Genomic DNA, 25,041 nt, shown 5'->3' with positions numbered 1-25,041 from the left:
CTTGTCAGGGTTCTCGCCATACTGCCCCCTCTCGTCATGGTCCTTACCATATTGATCCCCCCCCCCTCTCTCTTGCCTTGGTCCTTACCATATTGCCCCCTCTCTTGTCATGGTCCTGGCCATATTGCCCCCTCTCTTGTCATGGTCCTCACCATATTGCCCCCTCTCTTGTTGCTACATGCGCACGAGTCCGTGTTGCTACTGCGCACGAGTCCGTATTGCTACATGCGCACGAGTCCGTATTGCTACATGCGCACGAGTCCGTGTTGCTACATGCGCACGAGTCCGTGTTGCTACATGCGCACGAGTCCGTATTGTTACATGCGCACGAGTCCGTGTTGCTACATGCGCACGAGTCCGTGTTGCTACATGCGCACGAGTCCGTATTGCTACATGCGCACGAGTCCGTGTTGCTTCATGCGCACGAGTCCGTGTTGCTACATGCGCACGAGTCCGTATTGTTACATGCGCACGAGTCCGTGTTGCTACATGCGCACGAGTCCGTGTTGCTACATGCGCACGAGTCCGTATTGCTACATGCGCACGAGTCCGTATTGCTACATGCGCACGAGTCCGTGTTGCTACATGCGCACGAGTCCGTGTTGCTACATGCGCACGAATCCGTGTTGCTACATGCGCACGAGTCCGTGTTGCTACATGCGCACGAGTCCGTGTTGCTACATGCGCACGAGTCCGTATTGTTACATGCACACGAGTCCGTGTTGCTATATGCGCACGAGTCCGTGTTGCTACATGCGCACGAGTCCGTGTTGCTATATGCACACGAGTCCGTATTGCTACATGCGCACGAGTCCGTGTTGCTACATGCGCACGAGTCCGTGTTGCTACATGCACACGAGTCCGTGTTGCTACATGCGCACGAGTCCGTGTTGCTATATGCGCACGAGTCCGTGTTGCTATATGCGCACGAGTCCGTGTTGCTACATGCGCACGAGTCCGTGTGATCGCCTCTAACCAATATTAATCAGGGGGAGAGGGTTGGTGGTTGTTCATGTGAGAAGTGTCCCACTTAATTTTGTTGTGGATTGTGGGTGCGCGGAGATGGAGGATTTATTAACGAGTGTTCAGATCGATATCAAACGAGTGAGCAAAAAGAACCACGAATTATTTTTGCAAAATAGATGATTGTCGATCAAGAAACAAAATAGAAACAAATAGATGATTGTCGATCAAGTCCAGCCTTCATCATCTAATGTTTTGGAATGCGTCATGTTTATCGCACCATTCTACCACTTATTTACAACATTTAAAACATTCCAAAGTGCAGTCACCTTTTTGTTACAGTGTTCTTTTTTTCTCATGGCGGAGAAAGCGACAACGAAATTATCATTTCAATCAAAGTTCAAATGAAACTTGATCAATATCTCAATTGATTGGATGAAACTTCCTGTTCTTTTTATTATGCATTTGTCACAGTGAAGGCGGCAGCGCCAGTCACCATTAGAAGTACTTCAAGAAGTCTGTTGAAGCTAATGCACGATGAATGTTGACTGACTCCCTGTGGTTTGTGGCGCCTGGTAGATCTTGCCAGGGGCAACAAAGCATCAGCCTCTTAATGTGACGCCAATCGTCTTATAGTGCGCTTTTAATATACGGCTGCAAAGACATTAAACAGTCGCAAAAGGCATTAAACTTGATTAGACACGGAAGCGAGCGCTTTATGATTGTTTTTGTTTACTTCATTCCACGGTGTTTTTGTTTAAGAGGCTTATTTTGAGTGATTCAAATCAGGCTGAGAAGGAGGAGGCGGAATTTTAACCAAACGCTTGTTATTGCCATACAGCTAATGTATTCAAAACATAACACAAATCAACACATTTTTTTTTCCACAGCATCGCTAGGGCAGGTGTTCTTTTTCCGAGGGCAAAAAAGGTAAAAATATTGGAAGCAACATAGGCAGAGTTGAGTAGGGCGGGACATCTAGCACACTTCTATGTACATATTTGTCAATAGAACACAGTGGATGGTAGTGGCTGTATTTCTTTTTTGGGAAAAAGGGACGAAGAAGTCCCATTACTAGCACCATACAGTGATAAAACTCGATTAACAGCTCATGGTTTATGACAATAACAACAGCAACAGCACTCCCAAAACGGAATCTGAAGTAACAAGAACAACAGCGAGTAAAACAGAGTAAAAAGAGAAAATCACTGCCATCGCAACATACCGACTCCATTCTTGAAGTTTGTTACTCAGCAATTGTCACACACAATGCACCAAACGTTCATGAGAAGTATATATTTTTTAAGCCGTAAATCACATTTTAAACTGTCTTTTTAAAAAGAACCTATAATCTTCCTACCAGGTTGATGTTCAATTTCAGCCTGTTGGTTCTTAATCTCTAGGTTTTTTTTCGCGGGTGTTTACTCTTATTGCCACTCGTTCACCCTCCAGCCAGAGCTCGCTGTTATCACAATCGTATTAGCCCACTCACCATCACCTTTTCACTTTCTAATATTCGTCCTACGGGTGGGCACTAAAGATAAATACTTTTGACACTTTGTTGAAATGGATGTCGTTTCCTGCGGCACAAAGCCAGGCATACACATCCATTCTAAAGTAGCAACGTTATAGCCAGATTATGTAAAAGTAGAAAGACTACAAAAAAACTGTATTAAAACGAAGGCGTTGTTGCAGGAAAATAAATCAACGGAGGGTTTCGTAGGCGTTTCAAACGTTAAAAATATCCTTATCTGGTGGTATAAATGGTTAATAAAATACGCGGATTTGAAAATCTGGGTGTTGGAATGGTCCCATTCCAACATGAAGATAACTTATTTTTCTCTGTCTAGTAGTTCACGGGGAATGGACGCGGGTGTTTAGGGCTAAGTTCGACCGTCATATTTTCCGTGAGCCGTATTCAATGCAAATGCATGCAGAGGAAATAGTCGACCTGATTCATTTGCATTGGATAATACGACGTTTGAATTTAGCCTTACTCTTTTATTCGGCTTAAAAGATAACAAACATTTGATCTAAAAAAAAGGCGAGTAGAGCACGAGCTACACTTCATTGCCAATGCATATCAATGGTCGTATCTAATTGACAGATGTGTCGCGGATCGCGGAGGCGTTATCAAAACCACTATGCAGTGTATCTTAAAGGGATGTTTTGTCTCTTCTCATTTCAAAAGACAATTTGTGAAATAGACGTCGGAGCAATAGGACTAAAAAAAATAAACCACCCCTTACTTTATATGTATAGTTATCCTATCGCAAAACAGTGCACATACATACCACTTGGTGTCTGGTTGTTAGACAACTAAACACTTTTTTGCCGTGTTGGACCTGGTTGTGTGTATTTGACGGGCCTTGTGCAGCACGCCTCAAAGTCTGTAATCGTCTTTAAACGTTCTACGCAGTCGAGTGGAACAGAGAGTCGCAATAGTCTAATGTAACAACATTATACACAAAAACAATGCAGTAAAAGTAGATATATCCTATAGGTCCTTAGCACCGACTTCATGACTTTTTTCCTGGACATCAATTCAATCCCATTGACGTTGCCCATGTGAAAAGATATTTACAGGTTCACAAAAGTCACTTGCGCTTAACAAAAGTGAGAGCGCAGCTTATACCTACAAAGTTTTCGTCACTGGACGTGGTCAGTGGATAAGGCCTCATGCTTGTACATTGAATATTCAATATGTTCAGTTTGTCAGTTTGTAAACTCCTTTGTTTTGTTGTTTTCCCATAAATATGAAAACATTGAAAAAGTAGATGCTCTTGGATTACAACCCAGTACTTATACCATCTATAAACCATAGGGAACACTTCCCTGTATAAACAGACCTTCTTTAATGGAAAAAACAATATCAATTAATTCATTTTTTTATTTAGTTACATATTTTTTACTGAATATATATTTCTTCTCATAAATAGTCTCGCTATACAGTCCAGAATATTGGAAGTAGTTTGTCTTGTTTTCATGATTTAGGTCACGCTCCATACCGTTCAATGCTTCTACTAACGGAAGCGATTAACAATGGCCCTCAAGAAGCAACTTAATAGTATTCCCTCACCGCATTGCTTGATCAATAAACTTCTTTTGCATAGCGATTATTTTAAATGAAATATGCTTTTTAATCGCATATCTTTTTATTTTGTACAAATTCCCCGGCTAGATACCTCAATACAAATCATATACACAATCAATATAGATTTTAACAAATCTTAATCACCCAGTGAATTACCTAAACATAGAGCAAATCCCAGGAGACAAGCGAGGGATGGGGAGCTTACTGAGTCATAAACATGATTTAGGAGGGAAGTCCGACCTCAGGGTCGAAATATTCAACCCCCCCCCCCCCCCCCCCCCAAAATACGTCAGACTCTCCCCTCTTGGTTTCATGCTGATATTCGAGTATCCCAAAGATAACCTCTTTTCCCGCGTAAGAATATGGAAACGGGCTATCTCTTACCCCCAACAAACCCCGCCGCTAGCAAGAGCCTTCTTCACAATCATGATTAATTGACTTAAAAGAAAAATTAAGTTTTCATTTAATCCCGGATTCATGAATGAGCCAAATCAACTTCTGACAGAGGAAGAGCCTGGAGGAGCATTTAGTCCCTTTGTTTAGGTTGTGCGTGGCCTGGTAAGGGGGCAATGATGATGCATTTTCGATTTTCCTCCATAACAGGCCGTAGCGCGTTGCTTTATTGTTCTGGTAGCGCTTAATGAGAGGCTCACTGATGTTTTTCCCCTCATCTTAATTATGTGTTTCTGGAGCCCCCCGTTTTGTTTTTATTTGCCAACGTAAAATAAAAAATGCTCGTAAAATAAAAAGTGTTAAATGCTTAATAAGTACTTTTCGAAAAAAAAAGCCAGTTTGGTTCCGTTATTAGAATTTACTTGTAAATGAGATATCCAGAATCCAACTAAAATGGTTGTTCCTGAATCTAGTAAAAAACGCTTAAAAACGAAAAGTGGCAAACATCAATTGGGTAAAGCACGTATAAACACAATTAGTGCCTTTACACAAAGGTTTTCTCTTAATTTTTCGTCATTCCTTTTGTATACAAGCTTGCTGTTATGTAGCAGCCAACAAAATACACATTGAAATAAGAATTCGATGGTTTCAGGATGAAATTCGAATGTCGTAGTAAAAAAGATATTCACTATTTAAGCGCATCGTATTAGTGTCTTGTAGCTTAAACCAGCAATATATACTTAGGAGATAATCTAGAAAACACTAGATAAAAATGTAAGAAATAATTTGTTAATCTTGGTATTAGAAATAATAATAATAATAATAACAAAAATCCACAGAGTTTATTAAAAAGACCATTCTGTTGGTAGCCACTTTATGGCTGTTGATTATTACTAAGACTGAAGAAAACATATCCAGTCCTCACTTAATTACTTTAAGGCCCCTTATTGAAACCATCTTGCCTCGCATTTACAGCGTTGTTCCATTTAATGCATATTTCGTCGTTCATATTGATTAGACTTCGTGTTTTAATACTACGGGCAAATGGACAGTCCATTTATTCGCTAAGCGCTCTAGCCCCAATCCAAATTAGCCGTTTCTCAGATCTTATGTTTGTAAGCATCTAAAGGTTGGTCAAAGCACGGTTACAAGATACACAGATAACTTCCAAGGTTAGCTGATTGGTTGCTGTCAGGTCTTAAAACTCCCCCTCAAAAAGAATTAAAAAAAGAGAGGGAAAATGGGAATTGAAAGTGCGCGCATTTATATAGGGCAAGTAAACCATCCGCCCATGATGGCGAATAAACAACGATTGATAATGAGATAATGCACATGTTGGAGGCTCAATGTTTCACAGCCGCTTTCAGTTCTGCCAATACTAGATTTCTAGAAGAAATGACTGAATTGGTTTTCAGTTGCTCTGGAACGATAAGGAATTATCTGATAGTTCTTGAGGAGCTCCCCTATTTGTTTTGCATGGCCGTAAGGGCTGGATTGGCTTTTATCGAATTGCTTGGCGTCTCAGTCTTTTCCGGTTTTCGAAAACTTCGGATCATTTATCATTGGGAAAAATGTCACATTTCTATTTCGCGTATTTGAAGCGCAGGAAAGTTATAAACAATAATTTACAGTGGAAAGAAAAATAATCTTTTAAAAAAAAAATCTTGTTCACTTGAATATAAAAATCGCCGAATTCGGTACAATATGTAAAGGACTTTCTAGCGCTAGTTGTTTAATTCAGTCGGGATATACTCTAAACTAAAATTCGAATTTGCGTTATGCAACGTTTTGAGTCACTCCATTTTAATTTGTAAATAAAATTTTGAAGATCATATTCCACGAACTTCTTCCATTCCCTTAGCTTTAATCCTGAAATTAATATTGCAGTTTCTTCATGGGCAAATTAGCGGATCCTTTGATAGACTACAGCATTTTAGTCACTAGGCAGCAAAACAACGTCTTTCTTATCATAATAGCAATAAAATGAACTTCATTTTCTCGTCCTTCAGATCATAAAAAATGCAAAAACGTGTTGAAAACCCAGACTTACGCAAAAACATCATACTTTCGTGTAGCCCATTTAACTCAAGAAAACGTGCTCAAATATGGACAAATAAACCATAGAAGTTTGCGTTTCGATTTATTCCATAACAATTGATGAAGAACGAATTAATAGATTTGTATGCACAAAGCCCTTAGCCATAATACAACACCAGCATGGTCAAATATTCAAAATCGATCTTTTCTCAGACACATGCCTTACAAGCAGGAACTTTGCTACAAGACATAAGAACTACCATTTTGTAGGTCTCTTGGAGACTATATCAATAGGCGTTAAATTTTCAGAATAAACTATTTACATTAAGTCTAACGCGTACAGAACACGTTTTTTGATTTGAGTATATAGAGTACAACTGCATTGACTGGTAATACCAAAGGTCAATGGATTTAAGAGAATTTCAATGGAATATCTCTCTGCATTCTTTCTAACCGCACATTATTGATCTAAATATATTTTACAATCAACAATAATAATCACTTTACCAATAGGGTAAAGGTTTTTTGTTTGAGAAATATATTGATATTCCATACGTTGGATTCATTTGATTCGTATAATATTTGATATAGAATTAATAGAGAATATTTTGACGGTTATTTTGTGGCAACCCGCCGCAAATTGAGGTGCAACTTTTCTGTTTAGCAGTGAGATTGTGATACCTATGAATCACATAGAAAAGCTTAACGCGATAAAAGTGTTGTGAAAAATCAATTGTATTCCCACTAATAACGGGAGTTTCAATAACATATTGCAGCCGTTAAAGGAATATTTATCACATTATCGTCTAGTCCTTTCTAACACATCGACAGTTTGAATTAACTTTTCCTTTTAAATGACTCTTGTATTTGTTGTTGGTTACCTCACTAGTTGAGGCTTGTACCTTGGTCACTAGTATGAAGAGTATGCGAATGACTGTTTCCCGTTTTCCCTTCCCTGGGGAGGTCCGTTCAATACGTGTTTACAATTAATATATCTTGCAAAACCCAAAACTCGCCTAACACATTAGCAAACAAAAAGCCAATTCTGCTAAAAGGTAATTCAAACATTATTTAAAGGCTTAATTTTGTGTACCCTCAATTCTCCAGAGTTCCTGAGACGCTTTCAGACTTTTGCTTGAAGTTTGCTCCCATTTTTGTTTTTCGGACAGTACTTGATGGTGTGTGATTGACTTCCCGAGGCCTTGCACAGAGGGCATGTGTACGCCCGCAGAATGGGACATGTAGTATTTCCCTCCGCATCTTTGAGCACATGGCTGGAGTAAACTTTCTTGCTCTCTCCGTTATTTCTACAGAACACGCACACGTTCGCGTTGCGGTTTTTCTTGTTCTCGCGGTTTTTGCGATTGCGCGCCGCGGTGTCAATGTCAGTTCGTTTTGTTAGGGACCTTGTCCCTGGAAGAAGCGACGACCCAACAGCCTTGGAGCCAAAGTGTGGCTCCATCTTAAACTCGAACTCGGCACTCCCCGCGCTCGAGCCGGAGCTCGTGACAGAATCACGATCGGAGCCGATACTATCCATGCGAGTGCGCTTATACGTGAAATTAAAAAACTGGTCCACCACGCTGTCTTCGTCTTCAACCACACCGCGGTTTTGAACGAGGTGAATTAAGCCAAAGTAGTCGCGAAAGAGTCTAAACTCGTCCTGATCATCCAAGGTGTCCTTGAAAGTCTCCATTCCTCCCATGCTCAATTTACCGCCACTACCACCATAAAGATCACCGTGGTAGAAAACACTTAGCATTTCATCTCCCATGCTTCGAGCCCAAAAGTCGATGTGTTGTTGACAGTTGTTGCACGCTTTTAGCAGCTCTTACACCTCCTTCAAGTATTCAAATCACTCTTGCATCAAGTCCCCCTCACACTCAAGTCTGGCCCGCTGTTTTTATAGCCTCCCTCTTATAAGCCTTTCCCGGGTGCGGAGAGGAAGTTGGGTGCCGCTCTCTCAATGGTCAGAGCTAAGTTACGAGAGGTGCACTCGCGTTCGGTTTTATCCGCTCGCCAGGTCACGCAGCTGCCGACGGCTCTTTGCGAATTGTATTGTCCACTAATCAGGGGCCCGCTGAATATTTTTCAAAAAAGACGCGGAAAATAGCTCATAGTAGTATCAAGACACACATGTGGCCTCATTGTTCACAGTGAAATGGATTAACTTCGCGCACCAATCAGCGCGCGTGCTCACTTATTCGCAAGGCAATTCGCAGCGTGTTAAGGCAAGCAAACGATTCTGGTGAGACAACCGATGATCCCGGAGTCTCACTGTTATTGGCCGATTGGGCTTGATGTCATAGCGAAACTGAGCACTCAGAAGGACACCCTTGATTAGGGGAGTTTAAAACATCTTTATGGAGCCAAATCTTGACTAATAACATACTATAACCAGGCGCTTGCCTTTTTGAATTGCTTATAAATTGTTGATGTTCTTGAATCCCTCACCGAAAAGAAAGGTGAAACTTGTATTTATTGCAAAATGTGAACCTTATACAGGTCACGTTCTTTCCATTTTAGATTTTAAATTTCACACTTTATCTCGTCTCGGTCAGTGTTATTCTTTTATTTTTCGTTAACATTAGCGAATTCAAGATGACAGTTGGAGACGACATATCGAGCAAACTTCGACTAAAGTAAACGCGTCGTATGGGTTGTAATGTTCGGCCTATTGACATGCTTTTCCGGGCTCCTCTTTCGCTAGCCATGTTTGATGTTTCAAATGTGGGAAACAAACACGTCAGAGGCAGGTGGGCATTATGTTAATTGGCCGGGCAAACAATGGATAGCACTTGAATGGCCTCCTTTCTGCTCCGGCGACCGATCTCACTATTGTTTTGGTTCAGTATTATCTCGCTTTTAAGTAATTTAGCAGTGTTTAGATGGAATCGAAGGCGCTACAGAATGGAGTTGAACTGTGTACTGCTTTATATTTTTATTCGTAGCCGATTTGCCCCCCCCCCCTCTTGATTTGAGATATCAAACCCGTATTAATTGAAAGTCGCTTAGTTGCGGATTGCGTAGTAAGTGGGACCACATCGAGTGACCGCTGTTTTATTTGAGACAGTTATTTTATTTGCACTAAAAGAAACTTCATTAATAAATTATGCAGGGCAATGTTTTAGTTTAAAGCTTTACTGAAGAACTGCGGAAAACCAAGATAAAAAAAAACAAAAAACGCACCCGAAGAAAAGAAGAAAAAAAAACCCCGCAACATTGACTGCTTGGTCTGAACACGATTTTTGATATTTCATTCGAGTTCTAAGTCATTCATCTTGGAGCGAAGAATAGATTTTGATAATAAAAGTCCTCAACAATTGAGTTAGTTGTCTATAAATGAGAAGTTTGACCCCCTTGGTCTTAAAAGCCTAACTATTCTCTCCCACAAACCAATTTATTGACTCATTTGCATTTTACGGAAAATCCGTTTCAAGATTACTTGATACTATGTGTAAGCCGAGAGCGCACAAAATTTATTAAAAAAAAAAAAACGGACGAAATGTACGCGAAGTGTTTGTGGGGTATCATCAGGCCACGTTATCAATTTGAATAAACTACAGAGCTCACATGGTTATCAATTCAAGTCGTTACTTAATTCCGCGAAGGGAGAAAATAAACGTTTAGCCAATAAAAGGTCATGACGAGACATTGGCAAGCGACGTTTGAAGGACAAAACAGCTAAAAAGAAAATGTACTTTCACTTAGTTCCGATCAAAGAACAAGATTGGCTGATTAATCCGAAAAGTCAGAGTGTGAAGTTAAAAACGAGAGCAAGACATGTAATCTGGGGCATCGAGTCACTTGTTCTGTAGATCTCGCACACAATAACCAGACGAATTTTTTTTTTCCAGGTGATAATCAGCGCCCTGCGCTAAAAGCTGTCAGGGCCGGTCAGAGAAGACAGCTTTGACATTTAGTCAGTTCATTTTACAGCTCACTAAATGATCGAACAGCGAGCTCCCGTTTCGCTATTAAGCACAAATATTGCTCTTGATGAATATTTTCGCAAAAACGTTGCTCTTAGAGCACAATTAGGCAGCCCGGGGTCGTAAATCACTTTATCAACAAATTGGGCTTTTATTTTACAGCTTATCTCAATCGCACCACAGCCAGACTCGATTACAATGTCCGTCACGCTGGCCCATTTGGAATACGATGTTTTGTAGGAAAAATCAAGACTCCAGCAAGGTATGTGAGCGGTATTCACGTGGTTGTTGGTGATTCAAATTGTCTTTATTTTCGAGAGGGCGATTTTTGTTGACTGTTTATACAGTAACTTGTAAGCACGTGGCTAACCGGTCACGCTTTTGTTGTCACACAATAACGACTGCGTCGCCCCTTGCCTTGATTGTTTATCCCTGACAGAGCTAGTCATAGCTTGATGGTCTTGGGCTTTAACGTCTGTGACGAGGTTTAATTTCTAAACAATGTGATAAGTCCCCTCTTGAAGAAACGCCCTTGACACAAACACGAAGATGATATGGGAAGCCTTTTATTATCCCGAAAACCAAATTTAATCGAACACCTTTCTATTTGAAACAAATGGCTAGTCGAACTGATCTTTTGTCAAAATCAAAGACCGAATGATTCAAATCGTTAGATGAACAGCAAATCAAAACGCAGGTTTATAAAGGTTAAAATGTAAAACAGCTATTCAAAGCATTACTTTTCAATCACCAGTTTTAAATAACCCTAGTGTTTCGATCGGGTTGTTCGTATACGATAAAAACCTAGCACCGCCCTTCAACGGAGCATTTATAATATTGTTCAAAAGTCTTTTTTCACTCAAGTATTTTAATTGTTCTCATAGAGGTCCACTAATATCCTTAGCGCAGAGATGTGGTCTAAAAATATTGAACTATTGCATCGTTACCAGGGGTAGAGCACTCCAAACTTTTAGTCAACAGCAGAAGATGCTGTGTTAAAAACGATAACCGAACTGGTATATAAAATAAGGAATATATCTCAGTCAATATCTTTTCCTCCATATGGCAATTACAGGTATCCGCACCGAGGGCCGGGTTATCTAAAGCTTGGAACTAGAAAATGGAATCGCCAGGTTTGTAAACACATTAAGGCAAGGAATACTTAATAGTTGGGCTAGAATTCATATTGTTATTCTAGATGGATCTGCTCACAACAGGATGGAAGTGGAATAAGCATATTTATCATAATACGTTTAATACAAAAGCTTCTAGCGTCTAGCAAAATGACAGTACTCGTAATTCTGCCCTTGAGCAAACGGGAACGTTGAATAACCCAAAAACACGCATCTTTCCATTTCATTTGTCATTTAAAAGAAGTTTGAATTGAACTTGAAAGTATTCTTTTTCAATTCAAGGCTCATGTTTTATCATTTTAATATTTCATATTCCCACGTGGAATATAATTATGATCTATTATCTGCTGGTCAGATAGCCAACCCGTTGGACCTGCTGCGATTTCAAAGAAAACAGAAAATTATTCTGAATACATAAAAGATGAACGATTATAGGAAGTATTTTCTGAAAGACTGGTTGCTGAAATAGTTGTTGCGAGATTTTACGAGACAAAACAAAAGAAAAAAATCATTAGCGGATTTTAACTATTCCTAGAGGGAAGTCAAAACCTTCGTAAAAAGGGAAAATAGAGAGAGTCGTGTATCTAAAAATATATATTAGGGTGCATTCAAATACAGGTAGAGTATTTTAATCTGAATATGACAGTGATATAGTGGACTTATCATGTTTGTATGTGCACCGGAGGTGGACCCATTAAGGGAGGTACAATCCTTTCATAAAAAAAAAAACACACACACAAAAAAAATATATCTTCCATAAGGATTTGAATTCGAAATATCCAAGTCGGGAGCCATCATTTTCAGATGATAACGAACAAATAGTCGCATCGTTTTGGCTTTCACGCTTTGCTCATTTGTGTTGAGTCTTTTGTGATAATGAACTTTGTGTGAAGCCCTTTTATTAAAGAGAAATTGGGTTTACTTAAGTGACCTCTTTAATAAAGTTTGTTGCAAATATGCGGTAATAAAAAGACAAGCTAACTCAACTAAAAATTCAATGATTAAATATGTGCAATCGACGGTAAACAAATAAAAATACATATAACTTCCCAAAATGTGTCTAAAAACGGAGATGTTGATCTAAAACTTGCAGCATTTGATTATTAATAACCGGCTATTTGGTAGTGTTTCTCCGCGATTCACGATGTGTACAAATTGTTCACTGATTAGATTTTGTTGTTAGTATAAATCCAAGTCGAGGTAAATACGACACTAACTTTTCAATTATTCAGAAAAACAAAAATATATATATAGACCAACTCCACTTTCATCCAGCATAAGTCAGATAGTTATTTACGTCAGTCACGAAAAAGAAATAAAAGTTAAATGCAACGCACTTACTCCGCCGTTACATTTAAATTTCGGGAAGGGAAAAGTCTTGAAGTGCATAGTATAATTAAATCGTGTGTCCTATTGTGTGAGTGACTAACAGCTTCTTGCAGCTGGATGGTTTTTGGTTGATCATTGACGACTTTTGTGAAGGGTGTTTAGTCCTTTGTGTCTTGCAAATCTATTAATATTAAAGTAAACAAAAGACTTTATATTTATGGAAAAGAAAACACATTTTAATTTTAAACTGAGCGCTAAACTTTGTTATTCTAGAGTTGCTAAATGGTTCACTAAGTTTAAACAAGTGTTTTAGACTGTTTCTATACTTGAGTTTAGACTTTCTTGTGGAAAAACCGAGCATTGAGGAAAGGAAAATTGATATGACTCAGGTCCCCACTTTCTTGTATCCGGCACAAATAAAAAGAACGGAATTATCATAAAAGAAATACCAAATAAAAGGGGCTAAGCTGATAATCGGCGATATTGAAGGATTTGTACATGTTTTGTTTATTACCTATCTGTGAACTCATGGAGGCTAAGCGCTCTACGTACAATTGATGCGAAAGCCTTCATATTGTGACCGGGACAGTTTGGCAACGTACTATTTTTCTATAAAATTACCCTATAATCACGAACTTATGGTGTGTGACTACAACACCTGAATTTGATTGTTTACACCAGTTTTTAATTTCATGGTTCCTATGTCACTTGTCATCTCTATACAGAAACAAGTTTTTATTGTTAACACATCACTACGGTTAGGCGATTCATATAATCGGTTTGATGTATAATATCGCGTTATGTTGTGAAATCAATGTCTATTTCTTTCTAGCAAATCCTACTTTATCCGGAAGATGAGCATGAATAAAATGGTGCATTTTTTCTTCCTTTAAATGTAAATAAACGTTGCTCTCAAGATAATATTTCATTGTTCAACTTCTCGATAACAGACAAACGATAGCGGACAAAAAAATGTCTTTTGGAATAAATAGGTTTGGCATTATGTTAGTTATCTAGAGGCAAAAGTATTAACATCTATCACTGAACTTCTCTTTAACAATTTTGTTTAAAAAAACACCACCGATATTATAATCAGTACAGTGTGGAGAGGTTATATTTCATCTGCCGAGGTTAGAACATCCGCTAATTTTGTCGAGTTTATCAAGAACTTTGCGTCTCATATATTTCAATTTCCACTATTGTTTATAATTAACCTTTGTGTTTATTATTTCTTATAAAATTATTTATAGTTATTATTTTTCTCTCCAGGTTACTATGATCTCTGGAACATGATTCTAACGGAAACACCAATCAAGGTTTTTTATCATTGGAATCGAATCCTTTAAAATTCTAAATAAACAAGGATTTAAATGTTATCCTAACAAGAGAGCAAATACATTGAGGCACCTGTAACGATGCTGAAAAGTAAGAAACCAAGCACAACCCCTAATTCATTCACAGCCAACCTCAACAGCATGTAGGCGAATATACGCTTTTAAGCCATTATGTAAAACACAATTTTAGACCAGATTTCTAACTATATTCGCAAGTGTATCGAGGTATTCCCTTAATACCACGTCATTTTGTCCGGCAAATTTTCCAAGGTACTACATTCTTAGTTTGTATATGTTGATAGACAGTGCACAATTGCGGAAAAAAAGTTCCTAAAGGTGGTGTTACACTGGATAACATGCAACAAAAACTTTTTGCGATACATTGTATTGTATCCATTCTGTTGCCAAACAAATGCTACACGGAATAACTTATTCCAGATATTCGTCCTTCTGAAACACGCAACATGTTGTTGAGTGAAAATGCGCGGAAAGTTGTGTTGCGCGACATGTTACACGGTCAAAAACTTTCTACGAAGATACAATGTATCGCGAAAAGTTTTTGTTGCATGTTATCCCATGTAACACTACCTTAACTTATCAAACACACGAATAAAGAGGTCGCAAACTCATCGATTCTCCAATTAAGAGTTTGTTATTTCTTACTGTTGAAAGGTTATCTAATTTTGTCTTACCAAAATTACAAGTCTTTGTCAGAGATAAACTATCAGAAAATCTCCAAATGTTTGAATTGGGAATTCGCTTAACAAAAATCAAAAGCTCAACATGACTTCATCTTTCAAAATAACTTTTTGAGAGGTGTCTAAAAAAGTCGCAAATGATCAGCCATTTAACAATATCAATTACAACTGCGATTTTGTGCCTGGTAGGTTAAAATCTTGCGTAAGTCACTGGATCCATTCAGCTTTCGCGCGTTCTAACTCAGGGGGAACGCTTGCTACGCCGGCTAGGTTAAGCTATGGCGGGTTTTCTGAGTCACTGTTATCACGGTGGCGGAGTGGGATGGCCGCAAGCTGTCGTAGTAGTCCCCCCCCCCCCCAGTTTCTTTGAATGTGCGATAAAATGTCAACCCGAATTTGCTTTGTTGCATAATTATCATAAATAGCCACGAGTTGAGATTTTATGAATGGACTCAAAACATTGCGAGTCAATGACAATGGTGGGTGCATTTATTATTGAATTGCTTTTAAACCTAAAAAATTGTTCTGTTTGGAAAAAATGGTAGACATGGAAAAAAATCCCATTCTTCACGAAAATGTTGAAATTTGTCAAACTAAACTCACGAGAACACAATCCACCTTTTCTACTACGGTTTTATACTGTTTTATAAAATGCAAAATTAACAAACCAGTTTTTTGTTGCTTTCGTCTGCCTTGCATTTATGTCGTTTTAAGTTCAGGAAGGAAACGAGAAAAGCGCAGAAAAGTCACAAAAACGTGAATGAGAAAAACAAGCATGTTTGGGAGCAGTTACGGTGGTGATTAAAGACCTAACGTCAAACAGTTTACGCCAGAGGGCATCGAGGACTCATTCAAAATGCTTAACCAAAGAGAACATTGAATTGCATTTTAGCAAGAGAGCACATTTTGAAGCATTATTGAATTTTGGTATTGCTTCATGTGTATTATTAGACTAAACGTCAAAGGACTCTTATCTATTCTGAACGATGCTGTTTTAACTTTCGCCTGCCTTGAGTTTGTTCGTTTTAATTTACAGGAAGGAAACGAGAGTAGCGTAGAAAATTCACAAAAACATGAATAACAAAAGCATGCATCTTGGGGAGTGGGAAAATACCGCCTTCAGATGGTTAAAGCCAATAACGTCAAACACTAAACGCCAGAGGGTTTATTTCTTACCAAACTAGCCAGAATTAGCAAAAGAAGGTGATACCAGTTTGGATAAAATCAGCCAATTCTTTTTTGTGTCGCTTCGTTGGAAATCCATTTTTATTTAGTTCAATATTTTTCTCAGTAGCTTAAGAAGTCTTTTGTGAGATCTGCCAGTGTTTGTCGTAGGTTTTCGTATTACGCTTTACCCATTAAACCCGAATAACATTTGATTACTTCCTTTTCTTGTAAAGGAGGAAAAATAATAATAACAGTCGTGATAATAGCCTAAAAGCCAGCCCCGGGTACTCGACAAGCAAAATTGAATTTTCTCTATTATTTTCGTGTTATCATGAAGCACCGCGTTGAACAAGTGCAAATTCATTGGCTTGTTTATAAAAAATCAACTGCATACCGCTTTTCAACTGAGCAAAATTAAGATGATTTATTTGCACCGGGTCAGGTGGTGAATTATCGGCATAAAATATGACCAAAAAGCAAGGAGGAAGCACTTAATAATTGTTTTCCTCACAATTAGTAGAAATAAGCAATACTAAGAGATTCAACTGACAAAAGTTATAATTCTGGACTTGTTTTAAAGCGAAAACACAAACTATTTTGTGTTTACTACTATTTACTACAATACTATTTTGTATTTACTACTTGAAAATTTAGAAGAAAAAATGGTGAAAGTGTAATAATACTTAGTCTAAACACCAAGGAGGTGACTTGTGAGAAACACCTACAAAATACAACAACAACAATGCAAATAAACGTTTTAGAAGCGACTGGGTCCCATTCTATTGCTAAAGCCAAAAAAGTATTGCTGGTCAATAATATTTCCAAACGGTTAAGATATGTCAATATTCAAATAAAACCAAATTAACAGTGTAACACAAGTCGGCTTTAGCGTATTTAATTATTGACGGTACGTTTTTTGATCTCTAAACTACACTCTCAAAGAGCAATTAGCTATTCTTCGCTCAGCTGCAACGATTTATTATTAGTTTTGGTTTTAAGTGCTTTGATTCACAATCTTGTTTTGCATCAATAAAGCACAGTTTCCAGTAACGACCTTCACCCTTTGTTATCCAGTATATCACGTGAAGTATGGCTCATCATCTTGAGAAAGAAATTCAGAAATGGCCATAAAAGATTCCTTAATAAGCGTGTCTTAGAATACTACCGTCGATGATTTAAGGAACGCCGGGGGCATTGATTAGTCAAGTTGTTGGACGGGGTGGTGGCCCAAGGGGAACCCCTGTGTTTCGAATGGTCACCCCAAGGACGGCTTTGGAAACGCGTTGAAGACCAGTGCTACGCCACCCTTGTACCCCATGTTTTTCATCTGAGAAGCCACTACAGGCAATAACCATTCACATGTCTTTCCAAGAAGCTAACACAATTAAACGCGTATTTGGGCTACAACCCGATGCTTGCGTTTTCACTATCATTCACATTTAGACGCAATAAACATTTTAAAGTCCAGGTGTCAAACGGTAGAAAATGGATAATTTATCCTCCTTAGAGAAAGAAAATAAAAGTGTACAATCAACAGCATTCTGTAAAGTCAGCATCATTCTTTACAATCAGCAATATTGCTGAGCCAACTAGTGCGGGCTTCTTTCTACAGCAATGTTAAGGGTAGAAAACAAACACATAACAAGGAAAAACCCTATGTTGGGGCAAAGCGATAAGACTTTTCATAGCTATGAAACATACAGTACGACATCATATTGTTTATCGCAGCCTAATATTTTGCACATTCATAGTTTATCTTTGCTTGTTGCAAGTAATTTTGTGATTCACTTGTTTTTTAATAGGCTTGTTGCATGAAAAGTGTAAATACTACTTATATTTTCTCCTTTTAAATAACATGTATAGATTTGCTAAGTTCAGATGTTAGAATTTGATGTTTCGAGATAAGAATACTATCATTGGCAAACAATTATAATAAAGCCTTTCGCTTGAATAACTAACATGTAACCCATGACAACCATTCAATTGACATCCTGTTGATTACTGATTACGCATTGTTTGTTAAAGAAAAGACTAAAGTTAGCTGTATACATTCTGTTTCTGTAGATCGAGTCAGATTATCTGAACTGTGAAGACCAATGGAGTAACTGTTAGTGTGTACGTGTTCGCTCCTTTGATTGCCCCACACCGCGTAGCACCACTATTTTCTTGAATGGGCGAATCATTCTTCTTAGTAAATATAGACCAGAAGATATAACACAAGTAAGCTTATATTAGAATAATGCATCTATCGAGCATCAATAACAACAAGCTCACTGACCTTGAAAAGGTGAACGTTCTAAACCAAAAATAGCTTTAAGAGGCTGTCCGTCTAAGAAACGACCGGTCAATTTTCGGCTATCGAAATAATGGGTCAATTTGTTAAAAATATGACAGAACTACCTCAATTATTAGTGAAAAAAACATTTAATTCACTTTTTTCGATGCGTACTACAAAATTTGAGATTCAAAATCCAAGCCCTCGAATGAGCGCTCAAAACAGGAGCAAAAATCGCCGTCTCCATAGATGAGTCTCACATTTGATTCGCGACATCAACAAATAAAAAATCTATTTCAGCACAAAGAAAAATGCCCAAAGAAGCCATCTAGATGAAAAAATAATGAAAATTAACAGAAAATTTGAATATTCTCACGCCTTAGTGATCGAAGTTCGAAACTCTGTCAAAAACATGTAACACATTTATAATCAAAATTCTCAAAAGTGCACCACAATACGAGAGAGGCACTCAGCATTCTCAAAACATAAGTAGTTTGTCTTGGCCTTTTGTGAAAAGAAACATTTTTGCCGTTGCGAATTTACTCCAAGAATCATTCCAAAAGGTTACAGGTTTGACCTCCAAATTCTTGTCATCTTGGACGGCCGCTGTCAATCCCAAACGATATGTTTCAAATAGCGGCGCAAAAATTCCAACAATAACTTGAGCTAAACAAGCATCCAAGGCCATTTGAAGCGAGACATTGGATTCGCACCAAATATCTGTACTCGATCTTCGAAGTTTCCGTACTTGGTGACTTCTTTGAAGATTTGTTGCCATTGAAATAGATCGCGTGACATTCGGCTGGTTGTTTACATATATATATATATAGAAGAGACGGGTAAGTGCGGGAGGATTTATTGCTTTATTCCTTCGTTTGTTTGTTATCTTGTTTGATTGTTTTTTTTATTATAAGATAAACACAATATGTAACTCAAGAGCAATATTCAATTGGACCTTTCACATAAAGGTATATATGTATGAAATTCTCCTTCACTTCGTGTTCCTATCTAGGCCGATCAGCAGGAACAGCTCATCCGACTCTCGCTGTCGTTCCCTCTCATCACTTTCCTTTGCCACTTCATCCTCTTCAATCTGCTCATTGTTGCCCTTCCTCTTAGTATACGCGAGACGTGAGAAGAAACCCTGAATTTGTTGCTTGGCGAGCCATTGTTCGCGCGTAAACTGCCGTGTACCGTTTGTTGATTTCAGGCACCGCATTTCTATAGCCACTTGCTAAGGGTTGCTCTTTCTTCCGGTTTTTTCTCCCAGTTCGAACTTTCTTATAAGAAATTCTTTTACAATAGGTGGAAATGGTGCGCTCCCGCCCCGTCCCTTCTGTAACGCCCATCCTTCAGGCTCGCCCGTCGTACCTGTGAAGGGTTGGGCTGCTGTTCCTGCGCCGGTGAATGCAGACACCATTGCTTCCTGGTAGACTGTTAGACATCTATTCGCCCATTTTTTTCGAATGACGTCATACGTGGTTGATGTCGTCTCAGCAGTGTGGGTCCCTACATCGAGGTGCAATTCCAGGTCAGCGAACAGCACGAACGTCTCCCGGCATCCTGGCTCTGGACATGCAAATAAAGGCTGTTCTTTTCGTGAAGCCGCACGGGATGGCTTCAAACCTCGCAACTCTTTAATGTCAAAGAACGGTTTTAGGCAGTGGAGCTCAGTGTTCTCCTGGCCTTTTTTAAGGAGTCGCTTGTATGCCAACAGTTTCCCAGGGCCTATTCCATAGCAGCGCCACATGCGCAATTCCTCTTCCTCGTACGCAAAGTTATGATACTTGCTGAAGCCCGTAATCTTCTTCACATCAATAGACTTTCTGCTTTCATCCATTTGACAAACAGCAGCAGTTGTGCCTTTGACGGGCCTTTCCGACAGCGCTGTGTGCATATCATTGGCGTGTGCCACATCGTGTCCTTCGTTGCAGTAGGTCTTTAAGGAAGCCTTCATCGGGCACAAAATCCTGTCACAAATATATTTGCCGTGCTGTGGCTCCGAATGGTCTAGTCGTCTTACACAGACTCCAGTGCGCTTCTCGAGATCACTCAAGGCTGCCACCAAGTTGTTGTTATGGTAGCAGCCAGCTTCATATGAGCGCAAGTACACGGTTCTCAAGGATGTGTTACTTTCTTTTACTCTTTCTTTGATGTTTTCCACTATTGATAAGACGGAAAACCAATCCTGAGTGCAAGAGTCAAACAGGTGTGCGTAGGTTGTCACATTGATTTCCTGCGTCGTCTTGATGATCACGCTTGAGATGTGCCAGCTAATTCCTCTTTTGCCAAACCACTCGGACTGCTTTTCGCGAAACTTCTTTGGGTTAAATTTCATGGCCCAGTCCATGACTATCAAGGCCTCCTTGTCCACTTCCATGCTTTTCAAAAGGTCTTGTTTGGCTTTCTCTTGGTTAACTGCCCTGAGGATATTCACTTTCCAATCCAAAATGCAAGATTTAGCAACAGGCAACTGGCTAATCATAGTAGATCTTGTAACAGTTCGTACGAAGTTAGGCATGGTGATACTTTGACCAGAGTCCAATTTCAATACACGTGTTCCGTATGACACATCGTCTCATATGGCTCGTGTAGCTTCATAAGCTTTTCAGCGGGAAATCTGTAAACATATAGACTTAGGATCTGCGTCTTCACGTTACGGGAAGGCGCATCTCTGTATGCAGACATAAGCGTATCTAGCTCCTCACTCAGTGCTTCGTCTCTACCTTGCTGACAAACTGTGTCAAAAAGGTCAGCTCCTGCTTTTGGCGCTAGCATTTCGCATACCAAACGACAAACAATATCAGCTTTCTCTGTAATTTCATCCTTTTCACTCTGCTGCAAGTTGCCAGGTTGTTTTCAGCCTTGATGTCACTGGTTGAAAGGGTAGTCCTAACACTTCGCTCAATTTGTTCATGGCATCATTGTAAAATAGACACATTTACGTCGTCATCGTCTTCGTGACTGTCTTTTTACTCGCCCGGTATCCAGTCCGTCTCGGTATCTCTAGCGGCCTTAGGGGTACTGAGAAAGCTTAGGCGTGGCTCGGCGTACTGCTTGTGTCCAGTCCGTCTCGGTATCTCTAGCGGCTTTAGAGGTACTGAGAAAGCTTAGGCGTGGCTCGGCGTACTGCTTGTGTCCGGTCCTGTTCCTATAAAAGATCAACTCTAATTGCTTAGCAAAATAAACTAGTCCCAAGGTTAGCTATCTTATACACTCCAATTATTCAAAATACTATGTGCAATCTGTGAAACTACTGAATTGAATACTCTGCCATATGTACCTTAACAGTCGCTCATTCCCTGAAAAAGACATGTTCTCCAGCGTATCTCGCAGAGAGTCAGCTTCAAGATCGGCATCATTTTGCGTGGTCTTGATCGTTGCGTTGTGCTTTTTGATACAGCCAGTGCATACAGTAGTTTTACAAAAATGTACCAGGAAACAGGATTTATGTCGTGTTTATCTCCATTACTAAAGCGTTATTTGCATATAGGTAGCGAAGTGGGGGCACTGGGTGCATGACATGTACAAAGTTGGGTGCGCGCACAAACCCACCCACTCCCCCCTCCCCCTCCCTTTACTGGGGAGTAACACAGAGCCCCTCTGATTTAAAATACCCTATCTACAACAAGGTTATCTGTAAACGTTATATCAAGCATGCGATCAGATATTGTCTTTATATTACGCGCCCACGCCCATTGTGTTTTTTTAAGGGTGTGTGGTGGGGGACGGGGGGGGGGGGAGGCATTTGAGCGCTCATCTTCTGTAGGTTAAATGTTTGCAGGAATGTTTGTCCTGTTCTTTTTTTTTTTCTTGATTCAAAAAACTTACAGGATCCAATAGGCGTACCAATTGCATCGAAGATTTCGCCTGCCATTTTCACCCCAATCACGTTAGGGCCTTTCACGTGTTTAGAGGAAGTAGAGTGCAGGGGGTGTTGACACGTTCTCTTAGACCTCCAGTACTTACCTAGCTCGTGCCGATGTCGGGGGCACACTCTGAAATTGCTGATTGTGCCTTGGGAAAGATGTCCAAGCCCCGCTCGCTGCAATATAACCTGGTATTCGAACATATTTGCACGGGAGAGATGACATTTCCGCATATGAGCGCTGATATCATCTTTACAATCGGCTAGCTTCACCAGCTATGTCCGTCCTCGCTAAGGGCCGCAGTCAATAGAATGACCATTCTTGAGAAAACAGCTCGCCATAACGAAGAATGTTACTGCTATTTCTTGCGAACGGCAAAAACGCCCTTGTCAGCGGTCTTACGACATAGCAAAAGCGTGACATTAGCTACATTTCAAGTTCACCGCGTACAACAGAACTGTTAGACTGTGTTAAACCCTTTTTCTTTTCAAAGAAATAGGGATAGTGATAATCAAATCTATTTAGTTCGACTCGAGCTCGTAAGGGTGTAGAGTTCATTGTGGCGCGTTGAAACACAAGAATTGTAAACAACCAGCCGAATGTCACGCGATCTACTTCAATCAATGGCAACACAAATCTGCAAAGAAGTCACCAAGTAAGGAAACTTCGACGATTTCGAATACAGATATCTGGTATGTCTCGCTTCAAATGGCCCTGGATGCGTATTTAGCTAAGTTATCGTGGGAATTTTCGCGCCGCTAATTGAAACATCGGTTGAGATTGACAGCGGCCGTCCAAGATGACAAGAATTTGGAGGTAAAACCTGTAACCTTTTGGAATGATTCTTGGAGTAAAATCGCAACGGCAAAAATGTTTCTTTTAAAAAATGTCAAGACAAACTACTTATGTTTTGAGAATGCTGAGTGCCTCTCTCGTATTGTGGTGCACTTTTGAGAATTTTGATTATAAATGTGTTACATGCTTTTGACAGAGATTCGAACTTTGATCACTAAGGCGAGAGAATATTCAAATTTTCTGTTACTTTTCATTATTTTTCCACTCAGATGGCTTCTTTGGGCATTTGTCTTTGAGTTGAAATAGATTTTTTATTTGTTGATGTCGCGAATCAAATGTGAGACTCATCTATGGAGACGGCGATCTTGCTCATGTTTGAGCGCTCATTAGAGGGCGTGGATTTTGAATCTCGAATTTTGTAGTACGCATCGAAAAAAAAGTGAATTAAATGTTTTTTCACAAATAATTGAGGTAGTTCTGTCATATTTTGAATTAATTGACCCATTATTTCGATAGCCGAAAATTGACCGGTCGTTTCTTAGACGGACAGCCTCTTATTTCTTAGAAATTCATTTTTCAGGAAGCAAAACTGAGCTCTACTCTACTTGGAAGAGGAGACCAGGAAACAAGGCTTTTCTGTATCTGGGTAACTTATCATGAGCAAGGAAGTCGACCCTCGGGCCTCTTCGTCCAAGAAGAAAGGTGATCATGAAGGAACCGCGATTGGCTTTGATTCAGTTGTCAACGCGAAGATGATGGCACGTAGAGCGCGTCGGCGAAAATCACTTTTTGAGCCAGAGAAAGTGGTACACGACCTTGGAACTTCGACACTATCACACGCAGACTTCCCTATCGTGAATCCTAAACCCGCCAACGATAACAAGGCTACGGAGATCACAGGGTTCGACAAGAAGGTGATCTTTGAGATACTGAAGGAGGTACTTGACCAGGGTTTCGAGGGCCTAACTTACGAGCAAAGGGACACCGCAAGGTTGTGCCACGAGATAGCTCGCACACTCAAGGAGCGGCTGGCGTTACTGCACATTTCCGAGTTCAAGTTGGTGTGTACGTGTTACGACACGAGACGTGCCAAGCCATGTATGCAGATAGAGAGCGGGTGCGCATGGGACGAGCTGCACTGTAGCATAGATAAGGACGGGTTCGTGGAGTACGTGTTTCAGAATGAGGAGCTGGCGGTCGTGGGGACAGTGTACGGTGTGCACTGCGGGCGAAAGGCTCCGGTCAAATCCAAGCCTATCCTCCGAAAACAAAGGTCCTTCTCACTGACAGATTGACCAATTCTCAAGTTGATGCGAAAGTCGCCGATCAAATCCACGCCTATCCTTAAGAAACAGGGCGTCCTTCTCGCTGAAAGATTGACCAATTCTCATACGGATGTGAAAGGCTCCGATCAAATCCATTTTAAAGAAACAGACTAAAGTCCATCTCGCTGAGAAATTGTATTCTCACGTGGATGCTAAGATCCATGTCAAAGTGTGGATAACACACAGACGGAGCCAAAAAAACTATTACGGCATATTACGACAATTTAGCGAGTGAGAGACTTAGCGAATACCCTTGAGGTCAAAAGCGACTAGAGAACCCGTGGCAACAAGGGGTTCCAAAGGGACTTAACCATTGAGCTTATGATACAGTTTTACGGATATGAGTTGCGCATCCCGTGCTTTACCATGTGATCTGAACAGATCGGAAACCACGAAACAGACAGAGGAAAGCTTCTTGTATTGCATAGGGATAGAAAAAACTATTCCCTACTCAACTGGGAGGTCCGGCTGATCATGGTTACAGACCTGTTTTTAGGGCTATTCATGCCTCAGCTTCTCACTTCATTAAATTGTTATAATTTCTTTGTTTGAAAATTCAATGACGTCAATGGACAATATTAGGCTGCAATAAGCTAGAAATAAAACACAAAAGATCCATATATACACCTTTTGCTTTTCATTACCGGGAAATACGCATTCATTTTAGCCAAAATTACAAACATTTACGCCGATGTAC

At 39.8% G+C, this 25,041-nt stretch overlaps 2 protein-coding genes, 1 long non-coding RNA gene and 1 pseudogene across 5 annotated transcripts; 1 reads left to right on the top strand and 3 right to left on the bottom strand.

Annotated features, from left to right (window-relative positions):
- Positions 1-1,125: 1,125 nt before the first annotated feature.
- On the bottom strand, positions 1,126-4,327 carry LOC116621193. Its single transcript, XR_007312041.1, has 2 exons — positions 2,189-4,327; positions 1,126-1,617 (listed from the first exon to the last, which is right to left on the bottom strand). It is a non-coding gene; the product is annotated as an uncharacterized LOC116621193 (long non-coding RNA).
- Positions 4,328-6,573: 2,246 nt separating this feature from the next.
- Positions 6,574-8,784, bottom strand: LOC5517202. Its single transcript, XM_001637125.3, has one exon. It carries the CDS (start codon positions 8,259-8,261, stop codon positions 7,611-7,613), a length of 651 nt encoding a protein of 216 aa, XP_001637175.1. The 5' UTR covers positions 8,262-8,784; the 3' UTR covers positions 6,574-7,610.
- A 661-nt stretch (positions 8,785-9,445) lies between these two features.
- On the top strand, positions 9,446-24,961 carry LOC5517148. Of its 3 annotated transcripts, none has more exons than XM_048729322.1 (4): positions 9,446-10,681; positions 11,495-11,552; positions 14,151-14,197; positions 23,600-24,961. In XM_048729322.1, exon 4 carries the CDS (start codon positions 23,676-23,678, stop codon positions 24,312-24,314), a length of 639 nt encoding a protein of 212 aa, XP_048585279.1. In that variant the 5' UTR covers positions 9,446-10,681; positions 11,495-11,552; positions 14,151-14,197; positions 23,600-23,675; the 3' UTR covers positions 24,315-24,961. The 3 variants fall into 3 exon arrangements, with proteins under 3 accessions (XP_048585279.1, XP_048585276.1, XP_001637229.2); XM_048729319.1 differs by having other exon boundaries at positions 14,151-14,306; XM_001637179.3 differs by lacking the exon at positions 14,151-14,197.
- On the bottom strand, positions 19,346-22,464 carry LOC116604907 (annotated as a pseudogene).
- Positions 24,962-25,041: the final 80 nt, after the last annotated feature.

The sequence above is a fragment of the Nematostella vectensis genome, chromosome 1 (assembly GCF_932526225.1).
Source record: "Nematostella vectensis chromosome 1, jaNemVect1.1, whole genome shotgun sequence".
Lineage (NCBI taxonomy): Eukaryota > Metazoa > Cnidaria > Anthozoa > Actiniaria > Edwardsiidae > Nematostella > Nematostella vectensis.
This window is presented reverse-complemented; position numbering and strand designations above follow the sequence as displayed.